The sequence below is a fragment of the Amphibalanus amphitrite genome, unplaced genomic scaffold (assembly GCF_019059575.1).
Source record: "Amphibalanus amphitrite isolate SeventyFive unplaced genomic scaffold, NRLGWU_Aamphi_draft 002026F_arrow, whole genome shotgun sequence".
Classification (NCBI taxonomy): domain Eukaryota; kingdom Metazoa; phylum Arthropoda; class Thecostraca; order Balanomorpha; family Balanidae; genus Amphibalanus; species Amphibalanus amphitrite.
The window spans coordinates 26,078-47,568 of NW_024883519.1; the positions used below are offsets into that span (position 1 = coordinate 26,078).

Consider the following 21,491-nt stretch of genomic DNA (forward strand, 5'->3'; position numbering starts at 1 on the left):
GGCTAGCTGCCAGCTCCGGATTTCGCAAAAAGTGGGGGCCGTGAAGGACGGGAGCCTGCCTCTGTGACAGTGTGAATACGAAACAAATGCAGCTGATGATGATATGTGTATTAAACGTGGGCAATTGTAACGTTCACGAGTATATGTGTTCTTGTTAAATGTGTTCAATAACATCTAAGGAGCGCCTACTAGAATTCGGTTGACGACAATTTGTGGGCATCCTCGATCTAAATATCATACGCTGCCTGAACGTTAGTCTCATTCAAAACCTCCTAGTGTTTTCATGTACACAATGAACACACCGCACAAATAAAACGTATTGCATTGAAGAGGTATATGCTTTATCAGTAATGATTTTTTAATACACTTACAGTCCCTCAGACATTTTGTGCCAGACGTACCGATCAGAACATCGGTACATCTCCCCGCCAGCTCAGGCAGGCCTAGCCTAAGTGGATAACCTATATCACAGCCCTGTCTATCGGTGCATCTTTGGCTACTCACCGCTCTGGTTACACTATCCTCACGGTCTGTCGTCGTTACCCCCAGATTCGGCTTCTCTATCGAGCAGTGTGAGCGCTGCAGCGTTAATGCAGTACCGGAGGCCGGTGGGAGGCGGCCCGTCGTTGAACAGGTGACCCAAGTGGGCGCCGCAGCGGCGGCAGAGCGTCTCCTCGCGCACCATACCGTAGCTGGTGTCGCGCCGAGTCATCACGTTGGTATCGCGCGGGAGTCCGTCAGCGCCGCTGCCGGCCGCCGCCGTGAACGAAGGCCACCCGGAGCCGGAGTCGAACTTGTCTCCGGCGCGGAACAGCGCCGCGCCGCAGCACACGCAGCCGTACTGGTCCGAGGCGGAGGAGGCAGCCGGCAGGCGACCCGAGAACGCCGGCTCCGTGTCCCCGAGACGCGTCACGGCGAACTGGTGGGGCGTGAGACGAGCCCGCCACTTGGCCTCAGTCAGCGGGGGTTCGGCGAAACTGTCTCCACCATCTCAGCTGCCGCAGCTGCGAGTGAGGTCCACAGGGAGCGGCGCTGACACACTGATTGGGCTGCCCGTGACACTGACACTAGCCGAGATCTGGAGAGGCGCTGCAGAGAGCAGCTGCCTAGGGCAGCGAGCACAGCCAGCCGGCCCGGTAGTCTCAGCATTGTCTGTAACAGAGTCAATCATCATAAACTTCTTCATTACAGTAGGAAAATTTGTAGTCCACTTGGCCTTAAGGGTTTTGATGTAATGAATAGGTAGGCATTCAGACCCAGAATAGTAACTGGTTTCAAAACTGTATTTGTAAAATTATTCAGCACTGGCACTAGCTTAGGTTGTAACTAACCAGTAGATCAAGATGTTTTACAACAAAATTGGACAAAGTCTTTCCACAAGGAATGATCATGACCTAATCATTTGAATAATTCAATTTCAAAATGAACTGCTCACTAAACGTTGAGTAAATTGTCACTTATGCGTCACATTTGTCTATGTGTTGATCTTAAGCTTTGTTTATAGTAAAAAGCCAATAAAACATTTATATGACGTCAATAAACTTCTTCGAAAATTAGATAATATTTTGATCAATATTGATGTTTGATGGGATTATAATTTGTTTTTTAACATAATAGCCTATTTTACAATGATTTTTTTAGAATGAATTCAAAAGGATGATTTTTGAACCATTTTATTTGCATAGACATCAAAGTCTCATGACGTCATATAAAAGGTATTTAAAATATTGAAGAGCTTTTCCTTGTCCTTGATTTTAGCTTCTCACTTTCAGCTAGAAAATTGAAATAATTGCAATACAGGGGATGTAGGGGTCTAAAAATTTTTATCTTTCACGCTGTTTGGTACTCTGTTCGAACAATTTTGCTGATAATCTGACACTATGCCTGGCAACAGATTTGACATGTTGGTGTATTTTTGCATTGTTTATATTAAGTCGCTCAGAAATCAGAATTGAAATCATCCCTTCACTCAGAGTCAGAGCGACATTCATTATATTACTAAACACTCATCCAAGAAGCATCATAAATCTGCTCTTATCAGACCCCAGTCAGATATGATTCTCGTGAATCAGGAATTTAATTATGTTAGTACTTGATGCCATTTCGGAGCCAGTGCCCCACAGGCTGGTGCGCGTAACAGGGGCAGTCCGCCACTGGACCTGCCAGCAGGCACATCATGTGAACATTGGTGGGCTGCTATTTCCTGTCTATGGCCAGCAGTTCATTGGCTGGCTGGTGCTTGTGCCTGGCTGTCAGGAAGTGACTTTGTCTGTGGACTGCGACCAGTGTCGGCTGCACTGTCAAAGATCAGTGAGACTGCTGTGCAGGCCAGTAAATGGGCCACATTGTGTGCAGCCCACCCTTCTGGTGTGTGCTGAAGAGGATGGCTCGGTGCCAGCGCCGCCGGGTGAGGACGGCAGCAGGGCGAGCGCCGCTCGCCGCCTCTGGCTCGGCTGTCTGCTGCTGCAGGCGCTGATCGCCGACAAACTTCGCGAGCACTTCCCCGGACGATCGGCACGCACGTTCGCCCTGCGCGACACAGTGCTGACACAACGCCTCCGCCTGACCCGCGCCGAGGCACAACGCCTCGAGCCCCGCCAGCTGTGGAGCCGCGTCGCCGCCGAGCTGCGCAGCACCGGCATCGACCTGGCGACCACCAAGGTGCTGGGGTTCCTCACAGGCCCCGCCCTGGACGGAGGTCACGTGTGGCAGGGCGGCGGCGGCCTGGCGCTGTGCTCAGCCGCCTGTCTCTTCAGCTGGCCGCGATCGGTGCCCGAGATCGTGCCGCGGTTCTGTGACGGCCGCGCGGCGCCGGAGTGGGCCGATACCTCCGGCCGCGGCACGCGCTGGGCCTGCCTGAGCACCACGCTGGGCGCCGCCGCGCACGAGCTCTGTCACGCGCTGGACCTAGGCCACGCTGAGCACGGTCTGATGGGCCGCGCCTACGACGAGCTGTGGCGGTACTGCGTGCTGAGTACGGAGGGCGCCACGGGAGGACTACGTCGGCCGCCACCGGAGCTGCCAACAGTGCCCGGTGTGCCGGCCGGCCACCGCTGCGACGCCGACTGCCACTCGCGTGCGGCGCCCTGCCCGCCGGCCACCAGCGACCTGACGTTCCTGGACGCCGCCAGCGCGGCGTTACTCTATCACCACGCCTGGTGCGGCGCTGCCGAGGGTGCCGACGGACCAGGAACTGTGCAGATCTCTCCGCAACTGGAGGTTGTGTCGTCTCGGCCGTTGCGCGTGGTAGTGTGCAGAACTGCGGACGAAGAGGCGAAGCTTGTGGGACTTTGGACGCTGAGTGGAGAGGACTACAGGCTGGACTTAGGTCCATGGTTTCACGGTGTTGTGGTGGACTTTCGTGACGCTAATTCGGCCATGATCGGCAGGAATACAAAACCAACTTCACCAGACGTTTCGGAAGAAAGACTTGAGAAACCTTCCGGCAATCTGTCAGACACAGGTGTGTGGAAACAGGATGTGACTACCGATATAGATCTTCCATCGGGACGTCAACAACGCCGGTCGTCTGGACAAGAGGTGGAGGACTTTCTGGGTCATAGTGTTGTAGAGGCTGCTCAAGAGTTTTTGATTCTCGTTGAAAATGATAATGGCGGTCTCGCAAAGCGTGTTTATCGGCTATAAACGGTTCTTTTCAGCCATCGTTACCTACTAGAGTAAAGGAAACTGTATTGTGTCTCTCGCTATAGGTACAGAGTGCTAGTCTGTGCAGAAAGTCTAGTCCGCTGCGTTTGTCTGAAGTCAAGCTGAGTCGTGTGAGGACTTCATATTCCATAGCGTTATGCTGCAACAAGGGAAACTCAATTTATGAATTGTGTTACTATGTTGGTATTAACCCGCGCCCCGCTGGGGGGGCAGAATCTGCCCCCCCTCCCGTTTTTCGCCAATAACTTCTAAACGCGTTACGCCAGCGACGTCAAACTTTCAGTACCTTATCATACATCAATTTGACACGTTCCCTGAAAATTTGAGCGAAATCCGTCGGAATTTTTTTGAGAAATTGACGTTTTAGTGACGTCATGTTCGCCATTTTCCCCTCAAAAACGGCAAAATTTCAAACGCCGCTAACATCTTCATTTTTAAAGGAATCAAGACGTAACAAAAAAGGTTATACGTGATTCCACTTTGTCTATCAAATGGCTATCTCGGTTTTTTGAAAATTTTGGATTTTGGCCCAAATTTTTTCAAAAAACTGACTTTTTTGGGAAAATAATTATAAAATCCAAAATTTTGAGCGTATCGAAAAAACCGGAATATATGTCAGAGAAGTGGTCTATGTGCACCTACATACCAATTTTTAGAAGAATCGGTTCAAAGATGTGGGAGTTATTCAAAATTTTATGACGTCACGACATACAAAAATGTTGAAAAATGATTTTTTTGGAAGTTCTAGACCTCGTACGGAAACAAAAATAGCACCATTCGATTCGCCGTGAAAAACTGCATCAGATAGACACCTTTTTAGGCCTTAAAAACCAACTTCAAAATTTGACCTCACTTGACCTGACCTTGACCTGACCTCGACTTGAAATTCATCCAGAGGTGGTCCATATCACTTATTGAGTGTGCCTATTGAATTCTATGAGTAAAATGACCCATAAAACATGTGTCGCACATGTCCTTTTCTATATTTTGTTTTTGGTGACCTGACCTGACCTGACCTGACCTTGACCTTGACCTTTGAATGACATTGTATGCAACGAATATTGGCTTGGTAGTCTAAGGACATGTTTTGGGCAATCAGGCTCAGTCCATTCTTCGGCAACTACGGTGCAAGGCCGATACTGTAGAAACTTGCATTTTGTACCCTTGACCTGACCTTGACCTGACCTCTGACCTACTTAAGCAAAAAATTTTGGGCTCTTAAGATCCGTCTTGTTGAGAGCTTTCGATTGCCGTTTTCCCCGTCTTTCTACGACCATCGGTTCGGAAGTTAGACAGGGGGGGCAGAATCTGCCCCCCCCCCCCCCCCCCAGCAGGGCGCGTATGGCTGAATAGCCCAGCGGGGCGCGGGTTAAGTTTTGAATAATCATGTCTTAGTTGCAAATCCCCTTCTAAATGAAATCACTCCGTTTCTATGGATTCCTTCACGTTTGTGTTATTAGCAATCGTATTACAATTTAGTCTAGTCATTGACGAACTGTCTGCTGTGCAATGTACCATGCGCATTTTTATATGTAGGTATATCCTAGCTCGCCTTCCTGTGGTAAGATTTCGCCGTATATCTACATTTATTCTTAGTGCGTGACGTAGGCACTTGACATGGGTCATGGGTGATGATGTATTGGAACGCAACGTTAGGGTGCAATATTTGTTCGTCATTGTATTGAGTGCATGCAGCTGACGGAGTTTGTCATTTGTTGTGGGCAGTGGCTATATGATCATATTTGCCTATATCTTTAAGAATCTTGACCCATTACCTACGTCGTTAAAGAAGCAACTTTCTTCACATATTGCAATTCACGGTTCACGTGGACAAATGTACATACCTATCAGCAGTCAGCAGTGTCAGCACTCTGGTCTTGCACGTCGGCCCTTGCAGCACCTACTGTCAGCACTCTACTGTCAAACAGTGGGCCGGGCACCCTGAAAGATGCCTCAGCGATTGTTGCCAAATGCGTTATAGGAATGTACATTGTGCAATTTGCAACATATTGTTCTTGGATATAAATATCGATAGCTAGACGGCTAAATACAAGAAGACCCTTTGTTACGCCTGCCTACACTGCCTAATCGAAGTAGCAATATACGATATTTATCGCCTTGCAATATACCTGTTTTTTGCTTCACCTGTATTTCCGATCTTTGCCAGCCTGTCCGATGACTGGAGAGACGAGAGGAAGATATACGAACAGGATAGAATATATGTTTTCTCGTGCCTCGTGCATGATGAACATTCATTAATGACGTCACGAATTACCGAGCTTTGTAGAAATGCTGCTACTTCATTTAGACTGGACCTTGATATTGTTTACGTATTCGTAAATTTCCTCTCACCTTATGCTGGCGGGGCATTAGTACGGTTAATTATCATTATTTTGATTAACTGTTGGTTTTGCATGTACTAAGGGAATCTGGAAATGAGCGAGTGTATTGTTGAGGGTCTAGCTTGGACATTCAGTCGCATAACAAGGGGCTCGGGACACCAGACAGATACGCCGTGCATTGTGTGCAAGCTGCATTGTGTGCAGGTAGCTTGCATCAATGCCAGTTTGAGTTGGAATGCAGCCTCCTTCTCAGTCCCGACATTTTATTCTCTGGGTGGTTTTAACCCATGGCCCATGCAGCGATAGCCTTTGGGACCTAGGCGCTCGGCTGCAGTTGCTTTCGCCACTCACCCTAGTCCAGATGCAAAGTTAATGGTCACAAGAAGCTTATTTATGTCCCACCAAACAAGCCTAGTCCAGAATTATTGTTAAATATATGTATATCATTTGAATAAAAGAAAAGGACTTAATAGAATCAATCTATTTCATCACCCGAGTGACTATAAGCTTTGCGTCTCGACCTGGGCAAGCAGTGAAAATATATGAGGCCCTGAGCAGGTTCTGAGAGTGAAAGGTTGGAAGGAGCCACTGAGCTAAGTGACTCAGAGAATAAAATGCAAGGACTTTAAAGAGGCCTCAACTCCAACTCTGATCTGTGCTGTCACTGCTGGTTTTGACCCTTATACACACTGTTTCTGACAGTGACAAGTGACAGCAGCTGTTTTGTTTCAGCTCTATTAGGAATCCAGAATGGATGGAATAACTACCATTATATTGTTCAGTCTGGCTATGCTGGTTGGCTGTTACCTGGCTGGACTAATACCACTTACTGTCACTCTCTCTGAGGTGAGATATTTAATTTCCATCAATGACAATGAGTAATTTGGTGCCCTTACTTAGTAGCTGCTCAAGCTTGATGATGATGTAAGGTGAAGAAGAGGCAAGAAATCCCAATGGGCAATTCTTGTTGCTCTGCATATTAACTTTTGTCCTTGTGACTTGCCCTGAAAGATAGCATTCCAGCAGAGAAAAAGAACCCAATGGTGCATGGTAACAAACATAAAACAGTCGCAGTGACCCTGACTTATGTTTATTGTTTTGCTTTTCAGACAAAGCTTCAGTATGTGACCCTTGTAGGAGCTGGGCTTCTGGTGGGCACAGCACTAGCAGTCATCATACCAGAGGGAGTCAACACCATCATCCAGGGGGGCCACAAAGGTAAAAAATAATCCAGCATTGCCTGGGTGATTCTCTTTTGCACCATGTTCTCACACAGTACTGCATTACTGCCACAATCCTGCACAACATCGCTCAAAATCCGTTCTGCCCCGCGGTAATTCCGCACTTTGTCTCCACCGGCTCGTTGCCACTTCTTTAGCAATGTATAATTGATCTGACTGATAAACGAACTCAAAGTCTCCACGTTAACCACGTCATATTTCGATTTTCGAATATCTTGACCTTCATCCACAGTGCCAAACCCAGAACTTAAGAAATTTCCGGATTTTCAGTCGAATTAAGCGAAGTTTGACGTTCTTGCAAAATAGCCGGACGTCGCTCCTCTAACTCATTGTTTTCAGCTGGCAGTGATCACTCCAATCGACCGCAGACCATCTCGGCAGGATTCTCATATCGATCACCGTAATGACTCGAACCCGGAGTCTCGTCACCGGAAATCCTGCTTGCTACTTAGTTATAAACGTTCCCGATATTTTCGCGTTGAAATGGCCCTGTTCGCAAACAGTTTCAATCGTGTTGATTGCCCCACAAATGATCAAGATCAGTGATGGCGTCCCTCCCGCTAGTTTGCCCTCAGCCAGCCGACCCCGGTCTCATTCCTGACCTCTGACCCTGCGCCGTGTGTCTGACCTGTTCCAGCCGCGGCGGCACCCACCGCCGGGTCGGGCCACAGTCACACCCACGGCGAGGGCGGCGGCGCGGAGGAGCTGCACTCTCTGGTCGGCCTGGCGCTGGTGTCTGGGTTTATCCTGATGCTGCTGGTGGACCAGTGCACACATCGGCACAGCGGCGACCAGGCGGCAGGTCGGTGGGCAGGAGTAGGTATAGCTGTGCATAGTGGGCATGTTGGACAATATACTGGACACATCATTTGAAATCGGACATATCAGTGGGCATTAGACTTGTCAGTGGGCGTTAGACTTGTATTTTATTCGTATCAGTGGGCGTTAGACTTGTATTTTATTCGTACAATACCTATCAAGATGAGATGCTGGGACAGACCCCATCAGAGCGTTTGTCAGATAAGAAATGTCTTTTTCATGTGTCACTGTGCATGCACGCTTAGATTACTGATCTATTATCATTCCAAGCCGGCAGCCAGGCATGGTGGATGCCTGGGCCGTGCGTTGTGTTTTCAGGTGCGAGCGTCGCACAGGTGCTCTACAGTCTACCGTACACTCTGCTAACGCGTGACTGTCCTCAGCTGGTGCGGGACGTCCACGGCAAAACATACCTGTTTACCTTCAATGTGACCCATTCTGACATAAATTACTGTGATCTTTAACAATCGCCCGTACAGTTATAGGATGCACAAAAAAAAAATGGTACGATAAAAGCAAATCACTTCGGCAGGATATTAAGCATGGTATAAGTAAAACAGACTGGACTCACCCATCTGCAGCTCACCCCATACCCCGGTCTAGCTTTTAAGTTTCAACACCTGCTCCTCCACCCCAATATAACGCCCCCCCCCCCCTTCCTGTGCGCAGACCCTGAGGGCCGCGGTCCGTCTCGGCCCGGGCCCAACATGACGGCCACTGTCGGCCTGGTGGTGCACGCGGCCGCCGACGGCGTGGCTCTGGGCGCCGCCGTCGCCTCCAAACGAACCGACGTCGAGCTGATCGTGTTCGTTGCTATCATGCTGCATAAGGTCTGTGATGGGGATTGTCGGTGAATGGTAAAGAATTGGAGAGGTGGAGGCGAAAGTTGTTAAGTCCGTGGTTCTGTAAGGGCAATGCAGGATATTATTAGGTCATGAGGAAACCTTCCCTGAATGTGTAATGAGTGTGTCAACAGCTATAGTGGGTACGGTTGGGACGTGTTCAATGATTCAAAGGGTGGTATGTGGCCTCATTGTTGCCGCGGTGGCGGCGGGGCGTGGTGGAACTCGCTTTCCCTCACAGACCAGTGATTACATGCTACGGAACCATGCTACAGACCGATGAGCGGTATGAAAATATGCGTCCGGGAAATCGTATGTCAATGATCTTATCTAAATGCATCAAATTGTAAGCGGTCGCGTTTCCCGTAACGTGAGCGTTGACAGATTATTATATCTCTTTCCTTCTGTTTAGGCTCTGAACCCGTTATTGGAAGAAAAAAAGGAAACCGATTTGAGGATTCCAAAGTAATGAAGCAGTACGTTACCAATGCTGGTATCGACTAACAGCACGAGTTATAGTGGGTGACCGTTGGTTTATTTATTCACTGCTGGCATGCCCCTGGCTCGCCAACACCTGTCCCTAACCCCCCCCCCCTCCCTTGTTCCGTTGTATCGCCCCCTGACCACCATCTCCCCTGCCTCCCCCAGGCGCCGGCCGCGTTCGGCCTGGTGACGTTTCTGCTGCACGAGGGCCTCGAGCGCGCCCGCGTGCGCCGCCATCTGCTGGTGTTCTCTGTGGCTGCGCCGCTGATGGCGCTGCTCACCTTCTTTGGAATAGGACAGGTGGGATTGACAGACTGAGGGCGAGGAGGGTTGGCTGGGGGCTGGCAGGGCAGAAGTGGTTACTGCGATCGACTGGCGGTTATTGATTTATCGATTTCTGACTGCTGGTTTGATGTCGCTGCACGGGAAATTTGTACACCTGCCTACATGTTTCGTAGGGCTTTTTGTGAGCGGAATGCTAGTCGACACATCGCACACTAGTTTTCTGCTCTGAGCGCCCAACCTCCTGTACCGAGCTCCGACTGACGCCCCCCCCCCCCCCCCGTCTGCAGGGCGGCGGCGAGGCGCTGGCCGACACCAGTGCCACCGGTCTGTGTCTGCTGTTCAGCGCCGGTACCTTCCTGTACGTCTCCACCGTGCACGTTCTGCCGGAGGTGGTCTCTCGCGGTGACCGAAAACACTTCTCGCTGACCGAGATGGGCTGTCTGGTGGGCGGCTGCCTGCTGCCGGTGCTGCTGTCGCTCAACCATCACCACTAGCGCCGCCTGGTGGGTATAGCGTGAATTGGGCCGGCCGGAGGACGGAGTGGTGGCCGCTGGGCCCGATGGAGATGGCAGTGGTTCGCATGGTGCTCAGACGGTAGAGGACGCGCCGGCGCTGTCGGAGCCGTGTCGTGCTGGGCACCTGGGCAGCACACCGGTCAGTCGGTGACCTGGAAGGACTGGAGCTCGTCTCCGTCAGTCTAGAGGTACTGCTGATGGCCTTTGCCAGATCGAAGGATGTGATCTGCTCGTCCGTCTAGAGGGGCTGCGGCTGCGCTGTGTCGGGTGTAGAGTGGCGCCAGAAGACTGCTCCCGAACATCTGTCTTAGGATCGTCATCTGCACCTTACGGACCTCAACCCGGCCTGCCGACCGGCTGTTAAGCGTGATATGGAAAGAGGGACTGATCCGTTGTTATTGTTGTTGCCTACTAATGGTACACGCTCACTGCACTATAGGGAGGGGTACACGGCCGACAGCCCGTAGGTGACATTTTAACAAACAATGTCAGGGGATGATGACGTGGGAAAGTTTCAGCTGAATTGCGTGTGGTGAGGTGGATCTCAGTGATCAAAGCTGCAGTGTGCAGGTGTGTCGGGTGAAGGCGCTGGTGACAGAAAACACTTGTTCCTGCGCGGTGTGGGGCTGTGGCGGCGTGTCCCATGAAGGTTCAGCTCTCATCGGCCGTACATTATCACCGGGCCTTTCAGAACTAACCACCCAGTCTTACCAAGCGAATCCCATGTCAGAACAGGAATGAACTGCAGCTACTGGAGTGAACCGCTCACCGTGCTGTGTTTGAACCGTGTGGCTGTGGGACCTGCGGTACTGGGATGGTACGGCTGCCCAAAGAGCGAGTGAATGCCAAAGTGGTGTGGTGCGGTGCCTCCGCTGAGCGAGGCAGATTACGATAGACTAACATCGACCATTCCAAAGGGAAGTGAATGTTAGCTGGGACTGGCGAATATGTATTAAATAGGTGAGTTAGTATTTATTTTAGGGTGGACATAAGTCCGCCAAATGGTTCATAGTGGGAAAATATGCTAGTTCTTTGGGTACACACGAATTTCTTGTCACAAAGCATGACCGTGTCATCGTATGTTTTTAACTCTGAAAAGGTCCCGGTGTTTGAATGTATTGTCTGGCTTCCGAAGGGTGTGGGGGTGAGAAGCCAGGAAATCGCTACCTATCGGATGAGTGACGAAAACCGAAACTGTGTGGATTGGGAGAGCGGGGAAGCCGTTATAATGAGCACGACTGTCTATTGGTGGGGCGGTCTTGCGACAGGGACCGTCGGAGCGCTGCAATTTTATACTGAACGTGGGTGTTGAAAGTGGAAACAGCGCCGCCCATTTTATCGTACGTCATGTGGAAGCTCTGTGGGTGCTGGTCACAAAAAAATACATTGTTACTGATCGGATCGATGATTTGAGACAAGAGCGACAGTGTAAGATGCATGGATGCCTCTATCCTCCCCTCCCAGCAAGCTTATAAGTTGCAACCATCCACGCCATGTCCCCCTCGACCATCTCTTCCGCTCTTTAGCAGACTTTTAACATGTTCTGCCCGACCTTCTCAGCTAGCTACCAGATCAAACCCTAAGCTGTAGCACGTCTCCGATGCACATCCGGCTCTGTCCTACGCTGTTACGCAGTCACTGTATTGTACACTGTAGGGCGAGCGGGGGATAAGGAGGGCGCCCTCAGGCCATGTATCACTGGAGCCCGGTCCCAGCGCGCCGCGTTTGTACCTCGCGCGCCGTCAATGTCGACGGCGGCTATCACTGTCCGTGGCCGACGTCACCGTTTGCCGCAGCTGGCTGGTCCGTGACGATGCGTAGAACGACGACCGTCACACTCACGCGTCACTACTCTCCCGGCGCTCCGAAGTTCACTCTGCGGCTTGGAAAATCACCGCGCACTCAGCGAGCGAGCTAGTGGGCCGCGACGCGAGACGAAAAGCAACAGTCATACAAAAACGACCACGTGCACGCCGGGGGCTGCCTAAAAGAGCCTCACCCGGCCAGCCAAGTCCACAGCGCTCGGCTTTCGCGTCCATTTCGGTCCCAGCGCCGAGCGGGCGGCGTACTATTGTCATTGTACGGGCGGGGCGGCCGTCGGCCCACACGCGCCCCTGTCGGCAGAGGCTCGTTCACTCGCTGTACACCACCGGCACGTAGTGTGCCGAGTCATCCATGTCCGACATATGGGCCATTGTATCCATGGTCTGTCGGTTCTGGTTGTTCCGGCCGCTGAAACGAAACGAGATAAACGTTACCAAGGAAAATCAACGGTACTTGTATTTTCTTAACGGCCGCACGGCGACTTATCGTTATTATATGATCACAAAATCTATGGATACGATTAAGCATAATATGTTTACGGCTAATAAATATACATCAACGAAACACCTTGCTGAGCCGACACGCCGTAAACCGTAAGCCCAACCAAGTGACTGGACAATGCCGTCACTATCGCCCCCTGACTCATAAGTAGCTATTCAGGAGTAAACACAGTTCGTAGTTCTCGTCGGCATCCCGTGTGCGAATACTTTCGGTGATTACTTACTTGGCTTTGGCGTGAGTGAGTATATGCGACTTGAGGTTGGTCGACTGGGCGAACTTTTTGCTGCAGCCGTCGAATGGACAGACGTAAGGCCGGTCGCCCGTGTGGATCCGCACGTGGGTTCGAAGGTTGAAGTCCAGCGAGAACCGCTTCCCGCACCCTTCGAACGTACACTGCGGTAGAGATGGAAAAATCGCGCGTCATATCACAACACTTTGGGAGAAAGGCAAGCAGTGTAGACGTAGGATTAAAGTGATGACTAAGTCAAATCCAAACAACGGAGCAAACAAACAGTCGCGAGCTTGGACAGTCAAAGGCATTAGCACCTGTATTGTATTGTATTGTATTGTATTTACATTTAAGAGCGATCCACATACAAAGTGCGTGGCGATTACCAGCGCTAGAGAAAAGAACTCGATATTAAACAAGGCAACCATGAAGCAAGTAATAAGACAGGCGCCGATCACTTTTAAATCGATCTTTGGAAAAGACAAACGGACAACTGAGGGGAGAGTCAGGAGCCATGAGCGGGCCGGCAAAGGGTGAGCAATCACTGCGTAGGCCGGCGACGGTCGGAGGAAAAGTAGCCACTTAAGTGGGGAGGGAGCAGACGGGAAAGTAGTCCCCGCAGAGGACAGCGAACATCGGCGGCCGTTGGGACGCACCTGGAACGGCTTCTCGCCGGTATGCACCAGCTGGTGCCGCTTCAGCTTGGAGCTCTCCACGAACGCCTTGCCGCACTCGGCGCACACGTGCACGCGCGGCCCGTGCGTATGCAGGTGCTTCCGCATGGCAGAGTTGTCGCGGAACATCTTGGAGCACCCCTGGGACAGGCATCAGCCGATCAGTATTGGAACACTCCTAACTATTGCATAAACGGACACTATACCTACAGTTTTTACATTGAAAAATAGCCAAGCCGAGGTCCGAGGTCGGAAAACGGTCTCTAGCATGGAGAGAAACACACAAGTCACTTGGACGGACAAACCATTTCACAAACCGACACAATTGACAACTAGCTACAATCACAAGCAGCATTTATCGGATTTGTCCTGCAGCTGCGGCGTACCTTGTTTTCTACGCCGTTTTGTGGAAATTGATTAGGGCAATAAAGGGATTGATTGGTTTGTCCATTACTCTAAAAAATGAAAAATTAGAATACAAGAAACTGAAACAAGTATGGGCGAGCTAATCATCTGTCATAAAAAACTCCGAAGAGCTGCCAGCAGTCTGAGCCCACCTTGTGAGGACAGGCGATGGTGCGTGGGGCATCATCGGTCTGCTTTTTGGGCTTGATGCGGGCAAACTCTGCCAGCTGCTTGGGGTCGGAGAGGTCCAGGCCAGGGATGCCCTCAGCGGGGATCTTCTTGCCCATCATGTACTCAGTGTAGTCTGGGTCAGGCTCTGGTGTGCTGGCATCATCCACCGACAGAGGATCCCGGGAGCACTCATCTGCAGAAACACAAAAATAGTCAGAGGTCAGGATGTCCTATCATTTAATCATCCAAAGAGTAGGACATAGATGCCTCTAAAACTGAATAACAATAGCAAAACTATCTGATTCAATTGAGCTCACAGCCTATTGTGTTGCCTGTTGAAGGCTGCCACTGGTAAGCCCTCATCCAGGCATGAGTTGTATCAGAGTCGTGTCATGCTTTGATACCCCATCATTGAAAATAAAAGGTGTGTAGTTCAATCCGAAACCTTACATTCATTGGCTTATGCATGATCAAGACCGTAAAAGTTTAACAAAAGGACTTGACATCAGTGAGCGACATCTGGCACTCCGCACACAACAACCAACTACTACTTTACACATTGGCGATAGATGGCAGCGCCTTCGCGCCAAGGTCAATACCTCAATGCGCATGCGCATAAGTGGAGTGCAGAAGACAGTACTGGCTTGGTGATAACAACTTTAATCTATCGTCACAAGTCTATCGAAGTCTTAAAATTTAAGTATAAATGATTTCAACAAATGATGAAAAATAACTGATGGTTTTGAAACAACCAAAGATATTTTTATCCATTTACACCAATCGGGACACTGGTGTTCTGGTAAGTACCCGTACTTACATGTTACCGAGCTTGACCACCTCTAGTAAGCACGCAAATATTTCAGGAAATCGGCGTGCGATGACACAATATGCTGGACAGAACGTTCAAATAACGCAGCAGAGCTACTAGAAAAAATATGGGAATATCACGCTGAGCCCTAAATGAATAAGGAATCATTTTTATTCGGCAGCAGTTCACGAAGCCATCATGGCGGACGAGCTGTACATGGTGGCCGCCATGATGGCTAGACGCCATATTGCCTTAAAATATGGCTGCGCCCATGGTGACCGATGAATGGCCGACCAAAATATAAACAAACCAGAGAACTTCGAAATAACTCACTTTTTACTACTTGAATGGCCAATGCGACCAGAGAACAATATAACATGATGGTTAATGACATCGCCAACAGCATGAGAACAAAGAGAACGTCGGAAACGTACCATCATCAGCGCCTGAAGACCACATTGTTACGCTGAACTCTCCTTCTAATGTCTTGATCTGAACTTGTTTTTGCTCCCATTTTTTGGAAGAGCCTTCAGCATACGCATAATCATTTTTGCATCGGGTAGCCTTGAGGGTTGTTTGCCGGCGGCGAGCACTAACACTTCTCTTTGAAAAATTGGTTGTGCCGTAGTCCAGGTCCAATTCAGCCTCAGTGGGAACCTGTATGTCGTAATTAAGGTCCTCAGCGCCATCACCTACAATTTCTTCATGTGTCTGAAGAAAAATATCTTCACCACCTGGCTCGTGCAGGGAGGGACGAGCAATTAGTTGAATGCTCTCAACGGAATCCACTGGCATTTCAACCGGAATCGACTCGATCTCCACTTCCTTTAGTTCAGGCTTGATCTCCATGCCACCAAGCACGTCCGACGACGCCATGACTATTGGAACAAAATGCATATAACAATTATATCATGCAACTATCGCGCACAACACTCCATTCAGCACCACAGCCCAGAACACACACCACCGCTCCCACACCGCAGCGCGCTCACTCGCCGGCGCCTTGTGACAGTGCTGCCAGATGGGGAAGGCTGTAATCCTCCAGATCAGTTACAAAAATCCTCTAGATTCCTCCAAATCCTATTGGTAGATATAGAAAGGCGGTCTTGGAGTCTGCGGGGGCTATACCCCCAAAAAAGTTTCACCAAATTCTAAAAACTCATCGGATTTCGAATCCTTTCGCACTGCTGTGCAGTTTAAAAGATACTTTTTCTTATTAAAGTTTAGTTTTCGTTTTATCCTCCAAAAAGAAACGAAAATTTTCGTCGATTTCGGGCGCTGCAGGGGAACCGGGGGCATTTGCCACCAAATGTCCCCCTTAGATCCGCCAGTAGTTTGGTACCCTCGTAGATATAGCTACAAGTACAGACAGACATTCTGCAGTCTCACGGTGATAAAGGACGTGATATATCCTAACGGGTAGGGTGACGCTGGGCAGGAAAATGCCTTTTTAGTCTTGAATGTGTTATATTTTTCCATGAAATTGAATATAATAATCGGGCGACAAATCCTCCAGATTTTCCTCCAGAATCAAAAATCCTCCAAAAGCGAAATTTGTCCGCAAATAGAGTTCAAAATCCTCCAGATTTGCGGAAATCCTCCAAATCTGGCAGCACTGCCTTGTGATTGGGGAATCGCAGAACATTGGCGCCGGAGGAGAAGCATACGACATCTAGCGGCAGTAGTTGAAGCTGTAGTAGTGGCTAATTTTACAGCAGTGGCAGGCCTGCATCAGAATTCGGTGATGATTTCCTATAGATGTCAGTAGAAGCACGAGTAAAAGCCTGTTGGAAGTCGTTCGGCTGTTTGTGAGTAGGTAAGATCGGTAAGATAAGCTTTTGCGAAAAAAAATCAAAATGCGTGGACACTGGACCGATCTGAACGGACTGAAATTCACCACAGCCAGATACGTTTATCCTTTGGGCACGTAGGAACACCTCAGTAGTGGCGGAACACCTTCAATTAAGGGGGGGGGGGGCACTGCCGACTTTTGGTCCCATTCTTTCCATACAACGCCCATAGGGCTAATGTTAAAACTCCCAAATCAAATAGGGGCACGGACGGTGCCCCGGTGCCCTCCCCGTTCCGCCGCCTATGGATCACCTCACAATTTGTGTTTTATCAGGTTAGGTACCACCGTTAGGTTAGGTTAGTTACGGTACCACCGGTACCATCGAGCCATGCCATAAATTCGTCAGGCCACCCGCACCGACCAGGACCCAAATGTGGGGATGAAAATCGGGACCTGTTAGAACGTCGTCAAGTGTGGCTGCTAAGGGTTTTTTTCGGGGTGCTGATCACGAGTATCATGTTAATTTTGATCACAGACGTTGCCTTCATGCATTTAGGCCAGGTCGGGCCAGGCCAGGCCAGGTCAGTAGGGGTCCTGGCAGGTATTCGTTGTAGGTGTCAACCACCTCTGACAGCTTCGTACATGTTATGAAGGTAGGGGAAAGTGGGGTAAAACGGGCACCTTAACTTTGGAGCCATTTTTCGGCCGGTTAAAAACATCATAGAAACGGGAAGCTGAGTGAAAACCTTTTTAACACATTTTACTTCCATTTGCCAGAAGAAAGATTTAGAGCTGATTCAACAAAAAAGCCACAGCTATTTTTGCAAAACCTTACAAAAACCCGTCTTACCCCACCACATGGGGTAAGGCGGTCACATGGGTAGGGCAAGACGGCCAGCTTCTTTCACCGACCAGCGCAGCTCGCAACAAATGCCCGAGATTAGCCGCATTGATAGGGTAGCCTGGGGCAAGACGCCCCAGATAATTTATTTTGCTACATAACTTTTATTCCACATAACCTGGAAGGCCAAATTTGTGCTCAATGCGTTCTTTGGACATTTTACTTTAATTTCCACCCCTCAAATTCATTCACTTATGATCGGACTCCCAGCTAGGAAGTGGTTTGTGAAGCAACTGCAAATAGGGCGTTTTGCCCCAACCCCAGGGCAAAACGCCCCACGGCCTGGGGCAAGAAGCCCCATACTCTAGATTAAAGATTAAACATGCTAGTTGACTAAATCTTATATGAAAGGTCCGTTGGACCTTGGGAGGCATGGCACTGAAGTTAGCACCTTCCATCCTATCAGGTGTTCAGCTACGACACTATTGTATGAGCAGGTTTTTCACCTGCCTCATAAGGCCAAATAACAAATTATTGCAATGCAAATGTTAACAAAATACTTCCATTGCCATCCAGTTGCTGAGAAAAGTACATATAAATGCATAGAAACATACCGTTCGCCAGCTACCGAACGTTAGGAAGTGGGTAGTCCGAACAACACATGAGGTAAAACGCCCCATGGGGCTTTTTGCCCCGCGACCTACTGGGGCGTTTTACCCCATCACGTAGTTCGGTCAGAGAACAACGCCTTGCACTCCAGGAAGACATAATTTAACACGAACCAACCCGGCATTGTAAGCGTTAGACAATAGTTGTTCAAAATACATAAAAGTCGTTAACCTGATGTGGACGATAAAAGAACGCCATGATGCATAATCTGATAACAAAACATAAAAATCACTCCAAAAACACATTTTTGGCTATATCTCCCTAAAGAGTCATCACAATTTATTTCCAGTCTGCTCATATAATGATCGTATAGTGCACGTTTTATAGAAGGGAGGATGTTTCCCCAGAACCTTGCCAGTTCCGAGAAACATCGGTGAGGCGTTTTACCTCGGCGGGGCGACTTGCCCCGGTCTACCCTACAGTCGCTCGTTGGTCTCAAAAGCTTCGGAAATGGCAGTAAACGAGATTCGTGCAGAAGACGTATGCTCGTATATAGGCCCTAGTTCAGAAACCTTGTAGAGCCGTTTTTCACATTCATTATTCGAGAATAAACTGTGCCGAAGGAATATTGCGAACATGTCTGTGGGTATCGAAATCGAACATATTCTTACCAAAATGCTTCTTTTTTTCCTACAGCAACACAAATATTTTCACCATTACAGACACATTGGATCCATAGTTGCCCGTCTTACCCCAAACTCAATGTCAGAAGTTCAGCATTATTTTCTTCACATGACCTCCGCTCCAATGAATTGGTCATGTGCACGGGAAGTGTACCGGCAAAACTGTTGCCCAAGGCCCTATACTGTTGCCATGTGCGCACAGCCAGTATTGGGCTCTTTTTCATAATTGTCGCGCTGACGAAAACTGTCGTCATGTGCGTCCGCCGGTCTATTTTAGGTTCGTTACATAACTGCCATTGGCAGGTGTGTGTTTTCCAGTCGTCTGCTCCCTCGTTGTCCCCTGTAAGTGACTCGATACACGCCACAACTGTCTGGTATCTGTCGCCCGTCTCTACACCCAAACCGGTGTCACGGAGGCCGCCGTCGCCAATGAGGGATAGAGCACCACCGTGCAGCGTGATGGCCGTAACTTTCCACGGCGCAGTCCTTTGAGACCAGGAATAAACGAGCAGCAGACACGCGTTCCCGCGCCGCCTCTGTCCAATACGAGTCGGTGCACTGTCATGGCCAGGAAACAGACCATAAATACCGTATTGAATAAGACGCGGCGACGATAATGGCGCCCGTCATTGATGGTGCGCTGGCGTATCGAAAACGCCCGCCGTCATTGTTCCCGGTTTTTACATAGATACCGGTGGCTGGCTGGGCCCTCGTCAGTCGTTTAGGAGGGCAGGCGAGAGCAGCACGCCTTCCGAGAGCACCTCCGCTATACCCTACTCGTCTACCGCAGCATCAGCGGCACTGACATCACAACCATCACCATCGTCATCATCACCAGTGCCGGGAGAGACTCTGCACCAGCAGGAACCTCTGACTATGTCGAGCGCCGGCGCTCTACGGCAGGCCGGTCTGCCGTGGTCATCAAAACTTCCGGAGACTCCTGAGAACCTGACATCACAAGACCCACTGCGAGTGGTCGCCTTCGATGACCCTCCCTACGTGAGCGTCCATCACCGTCCTGATGGCTCAGTCAGCTTCAGCGGCTACCTGTTCCAGCTGTGGCAGATCATTGCTGACGAGCTGGATCTCAGCTATCAACTAGTGGCCATTCCACAAGACAGCGGCTACGGCAGCATGGACGAGAACGGCACCTGGACAGGTATGGTGGGCGAGCTGACTTACGGACGCGCCGACCTGGCGCTCACCTGGCTCAACGGCCGGCCGGACCGCGCCTCTGTGGTTGACCTGATCGACGCCGTGCCCGTGGAGCGCGAGAGGTACACGTTCTACCTGCGACAGGGCGCGCGGCTGGTGCCGAAGGTGACGCCGACCATGCTGAGCTCCATCTTCCGGCCGCTGCATCTGCACGTGTGGCTGCTGCTGCTGGCTGCGCTACTGGTGCTCGCCGCTGCGCTGCGCCTGTCTTCGCGGTACGATGGCGAGTCCTCTGGGCCGACTGTGGAGGACCGGAGGGCGCGGGAGCACCTCGGCTGGGGCTCCTGTCTGTTCTCTGTGTTCATGTCAATGGTGGGCCAGGGTTGGAGCGTCACGCCGCGCTCCAACTCGGGCCGTGTCGTCACCAGTGTGACTTGGATGCTGGGCATGTTGATCAACATCAGCTACACGGCCAACCTGATCTCTCACCTCGCCGTCACCACGGTGGACCGACCCATCAGCAGTCTGCAGGAGTTCGCCGAGCAGCCCGACTGGCTGCTAGCCGTGGAAGCCGGCACCGGCATCATCAACGACTGGAAGAGCAGTGACAGCGCCCTGGAGCAGGGCCTCTTCCGCCGGGTGATCAGCGGCGAGGGTCTCCTGCGTCTGGACGGCACGCGGGAGAGCGCCAGCAGGGCCATACAGCCGCGCGTGCTGGCCTACATCGACCTGCACCGCCTGACATACGCGCTGGGCTCGGAGGCGTGCGCTGTGGTGCCGCTGCTGGACCGCATGCCGTCCTACCGCAGCACCTACCTGGCCATGGCCAAGGGCAGGCCGCGCCTGAAGCGGGCCATCAACCGGGTGATGCTGAGAATGGACCAGAGCGGCACCCTGGACAGGCTGAAGAGCATGTGGCTGAGGGCGGGCCGCGGCACGTGCCAGCCGTCGGGAGGGGTCAAAGCGCTGGCGTTTGGTGATATGCTTCCAGTGCTGTTGTTGATACCCATCGCGGTTTTCTTCAGTGCAGTCATTGTTGTCTTGGAGGTGATATGGCACAAACGGTATGTTTTCAACTGCTCATCACCAAAACCGCTAAGAAATAATTTCATTTGGTATAAATGAACCGATGGTAGAATGAACAAGATAATAAATGTTACCATAACAGAGATTGAGTATGGAATATAGATGGTGGGCTCAGGTTAAAACTGCAATATTGAATACCAATAAAATAAAAGCATTAACCCTCGCACGACCAGGCCATTTCTCATAACACGAACGACCAGGGGGGGGGGGTGTTACGACCCCCCCCCTGGCGTTTCGAAACGGAAGGTCGTAGAGCTTAGCGGAAAAAACCAACGGATTGCTCTCAACAAGATCTCGCGATTGGTGGTATATTTTTTGGTCCTAGGTCAACATTTGACCTACTTATGACCGGTCAAAGGTCAAATTTTCCGAAAAAAATCAAACTTTTTCAACTTTCCGCGGCGATTGCGGCAAAACGGTGGGAGATATCGACTTGAAACCTTCACTATCGTGTTCCTTGATCAATTCTCTATCGTTTGGTATGTATTTCGTTTCCCTAGCTCTAAAAATGGCGCGTTGG

General features: G+C 50.4%; 5 protein-coding genes across 8 annotated transcripts; 3 read left to right on the forward strand and 2 right to left on the reverse strand.

The window, feature by feature from the left end:
- Positions 1-523: 523 nt before the first annotated feature.
- LOC122376133 (peptide methionine sulfoxide reductase MsrB-like) lies at positions 524-1,186 on the reverse strand. The gene is made up of 2 exons (XM_043355836.1): positions 1,067-1,186; positions 524-919 (listed from the first exon to the last, which is right to left on the reverse strand). The coding sequence occupies exons 1-2, from the start codon at positions 1,184-1,186 to the stop codon at positions 524-526; spliced, it is 516 nt and encodes a 171-aa protein (XP_043211771.1).
- A 612-nt stretch (positions 1,187-1,798) lies between these two features.
- Positions 1,799-3,827, forward strand: LOC122376128. Its single transcript, XM_043355827.1, has 2 exons — positions 1,799-1,842; positions 1,974-3,827. The coding sequence occupies exon 2, from the start codon at positions 2,083-2,085 to the stop codon at positions 3,643-3,645; it is 1,563 nt and encodes a 520-aa protein (XP_043211762.1). The 5' UTR covers positions 1,799-1,842; positions 1,974-2,082; the 3' UTR covers positions 3,646-3,827.
- A 1,208-nt stretch (positions 3,828-5,035) lies between these two features.
- On the forward strand, positions 5,036-11,594 carry LOC122376129 (zinc transporter ZIP9-like). 3 transcript variants are annotated; one of them, XM_043355828.1, is made up of 7 exons: positions 5,036-5,227; positions 6,741-6,854; positions 7,118-7,226; positions 7,887-8,051; positions 8,738-8,898; positions 9,559-9,693; positions 9,966-11,594. In XM_043355828.1, the coding sequence occupies exons 2-7, from the start codon at positions 6,759-6,761 to the stop codon at positions 10,170-10,172; spliced, it is 873 nt and encodes a 290-aa protein (XP_043211763.1). In that variant the 5' UTR covers positions 5,036-5,227; positions 6,741-6,758; the 3' UTR covers positions 10,173-11,594. The 3 variants fall into 3 exon arrangements, with proteins under 3 accessions (XP_043211763.1, XP_043211764.1, XP_043211765.1); XM_043355829.1 differs by lacking the exon at positions 5,036-5,227 and adding an exon at positions 5,974-6,038; XM_043355830.1 differs by lacking the exon at positions 5,036-5,227 and adding an exon at positions 5,985-6,043.
- Positions 11,595-11,820: 226 nt separating this feature from the next.
- On the reverse strand, positions 11,821-15,815 carry LOC122376130 (transcriptional repressor protein YY1-like). 2 transcript variants are annotated; one of them, XM_043355831.1, is made up of 5 exons: positions 15,240-15,815; positions 13,979-14,190; positions 13,404-13,562; positions 12,742-12,911; positions 11,821-12,425 (listed from the first exon to the last, which is right to left on the reverse strand). In XM_043355831.1, the coding sequence occupies exons 1-5, from the start codon at positions 15,700-15,702 to the stop codon at positions 12,326-12,328; spliced, it is 1,104 nt and encodes a 367-aa protein (XP_043211766.1). In that variant the 5' UTR covers positions 15,703-15,815; the 3' UTR covers positions 11,821-12,325. The 2 variants fall into 2 exon arrangements, with proteins under 2 accessions (XP_043211766.1, XP_043211767.1); XM_043355832.1 differs by lacking the exon at positions 15,240-15,815 and adding an exon at positions 14,448-14,540.
- Positions 15,816-19,384: 3,569 nt separating this feature from the next.
- Positions 19,385-21,039, forward strand: LOC122376131 (glutamate receptor 4-like). The gene has a single exon (XM_043355834.1). It carries the CDS (start codon positions 19,607-19,609, stop codon positions 21,008-21,010), a length of 1,404 nt encoding a protein of 467 aa, XP_043211769.1. The 5' UTR covers positions 19,385-19,606; the 3' UTR covers positions 21,011-21,039.
- Positions 21,040-21,491: the final 452 nt, after the last annotated feature.

What these genes read in the sequence shown, in the direction of transcription:
- LOC122376130 (XM_043355831.1), bottom strand. Translation starts at nt 15,702, where the DNA reads ATGCATTTTGTTCCAATAGTCATGGCGTCGTCGGACGTGCTTGGTGGC. An exon ending in CCGGCGAGAAGCCGTTCCAG is followed by an intron (nt 12,912 to 13,403) that starts GTGCGTCCCAAC and finishes TCTCTACCGCAG; the next exon opens with TGTACGTTCGAAGGGTGCGG. An exon ending in CTCACTCACGCCAAAGCCAA is followed by an intron (nt 12,426 to 12,741) that starts GTAAGTAATCAC and finishes GTTTCGTTTCAG; the next exon opens with CGGCCGGAACAACCAGAACC.
- LOC122376128 (XM_043355827.1), top strand. Translation starts at nt 2,083, where the DNA reads ATGTTAGTACTTGATGCCATTTCGGAGCCAGTGCCCCACAGGCTGGTG.
- LOC122376133 (XM_043355836.1), bottom strand. Translation starts at nt 1,186, where the DNA reads ATGAAGAAGTTTATGATGATTGACTCTGTTACAGACAATGCTGAGACT. An exon ending in CTCTCCAGATCTCGGCTAGT is followed by an intron (nt 920 to 1,066) that starts GTCAGTGTCACG and finishes ACGCCCCACCAG; the next exon opens with TTCGCCGTGACGCGTCTCGG.
- LOC122376129 (XM_043355828.1), top strand. Translation starts at nt 6,759, where the DNA reads ATGGATGGAATAACTACCATTATATTGTTCAGTCTGGCTATGCTGGTT. An exon ending in CAGCGGCGACCAGGCGGCAG is followed by an intron (nt 8,052 to 8,737) that starts GTCGGTGGGCAG and finishes TCCTGTGCGCAG; the next exon opens with ACCCTGAGGGCCGCGGTCCG. An exon ending in TTGCTATCATGCTGCATAAG is followed by an intron (nt 8,899 to 9,558) that starts GTCTGTGATGGG and finishes TGCCTCCCCCAG; the next exon opens with GCGCCGGCCGCGTTCGGCCT.
- LOC122376131 (XM_043355834.1), top strand. Translation starts at nt 19,607, where the DNA reads ATGTCGAGCGCCGGCGCTCTACGGCAGGCCGGTCTGCCGTGGTCATCA.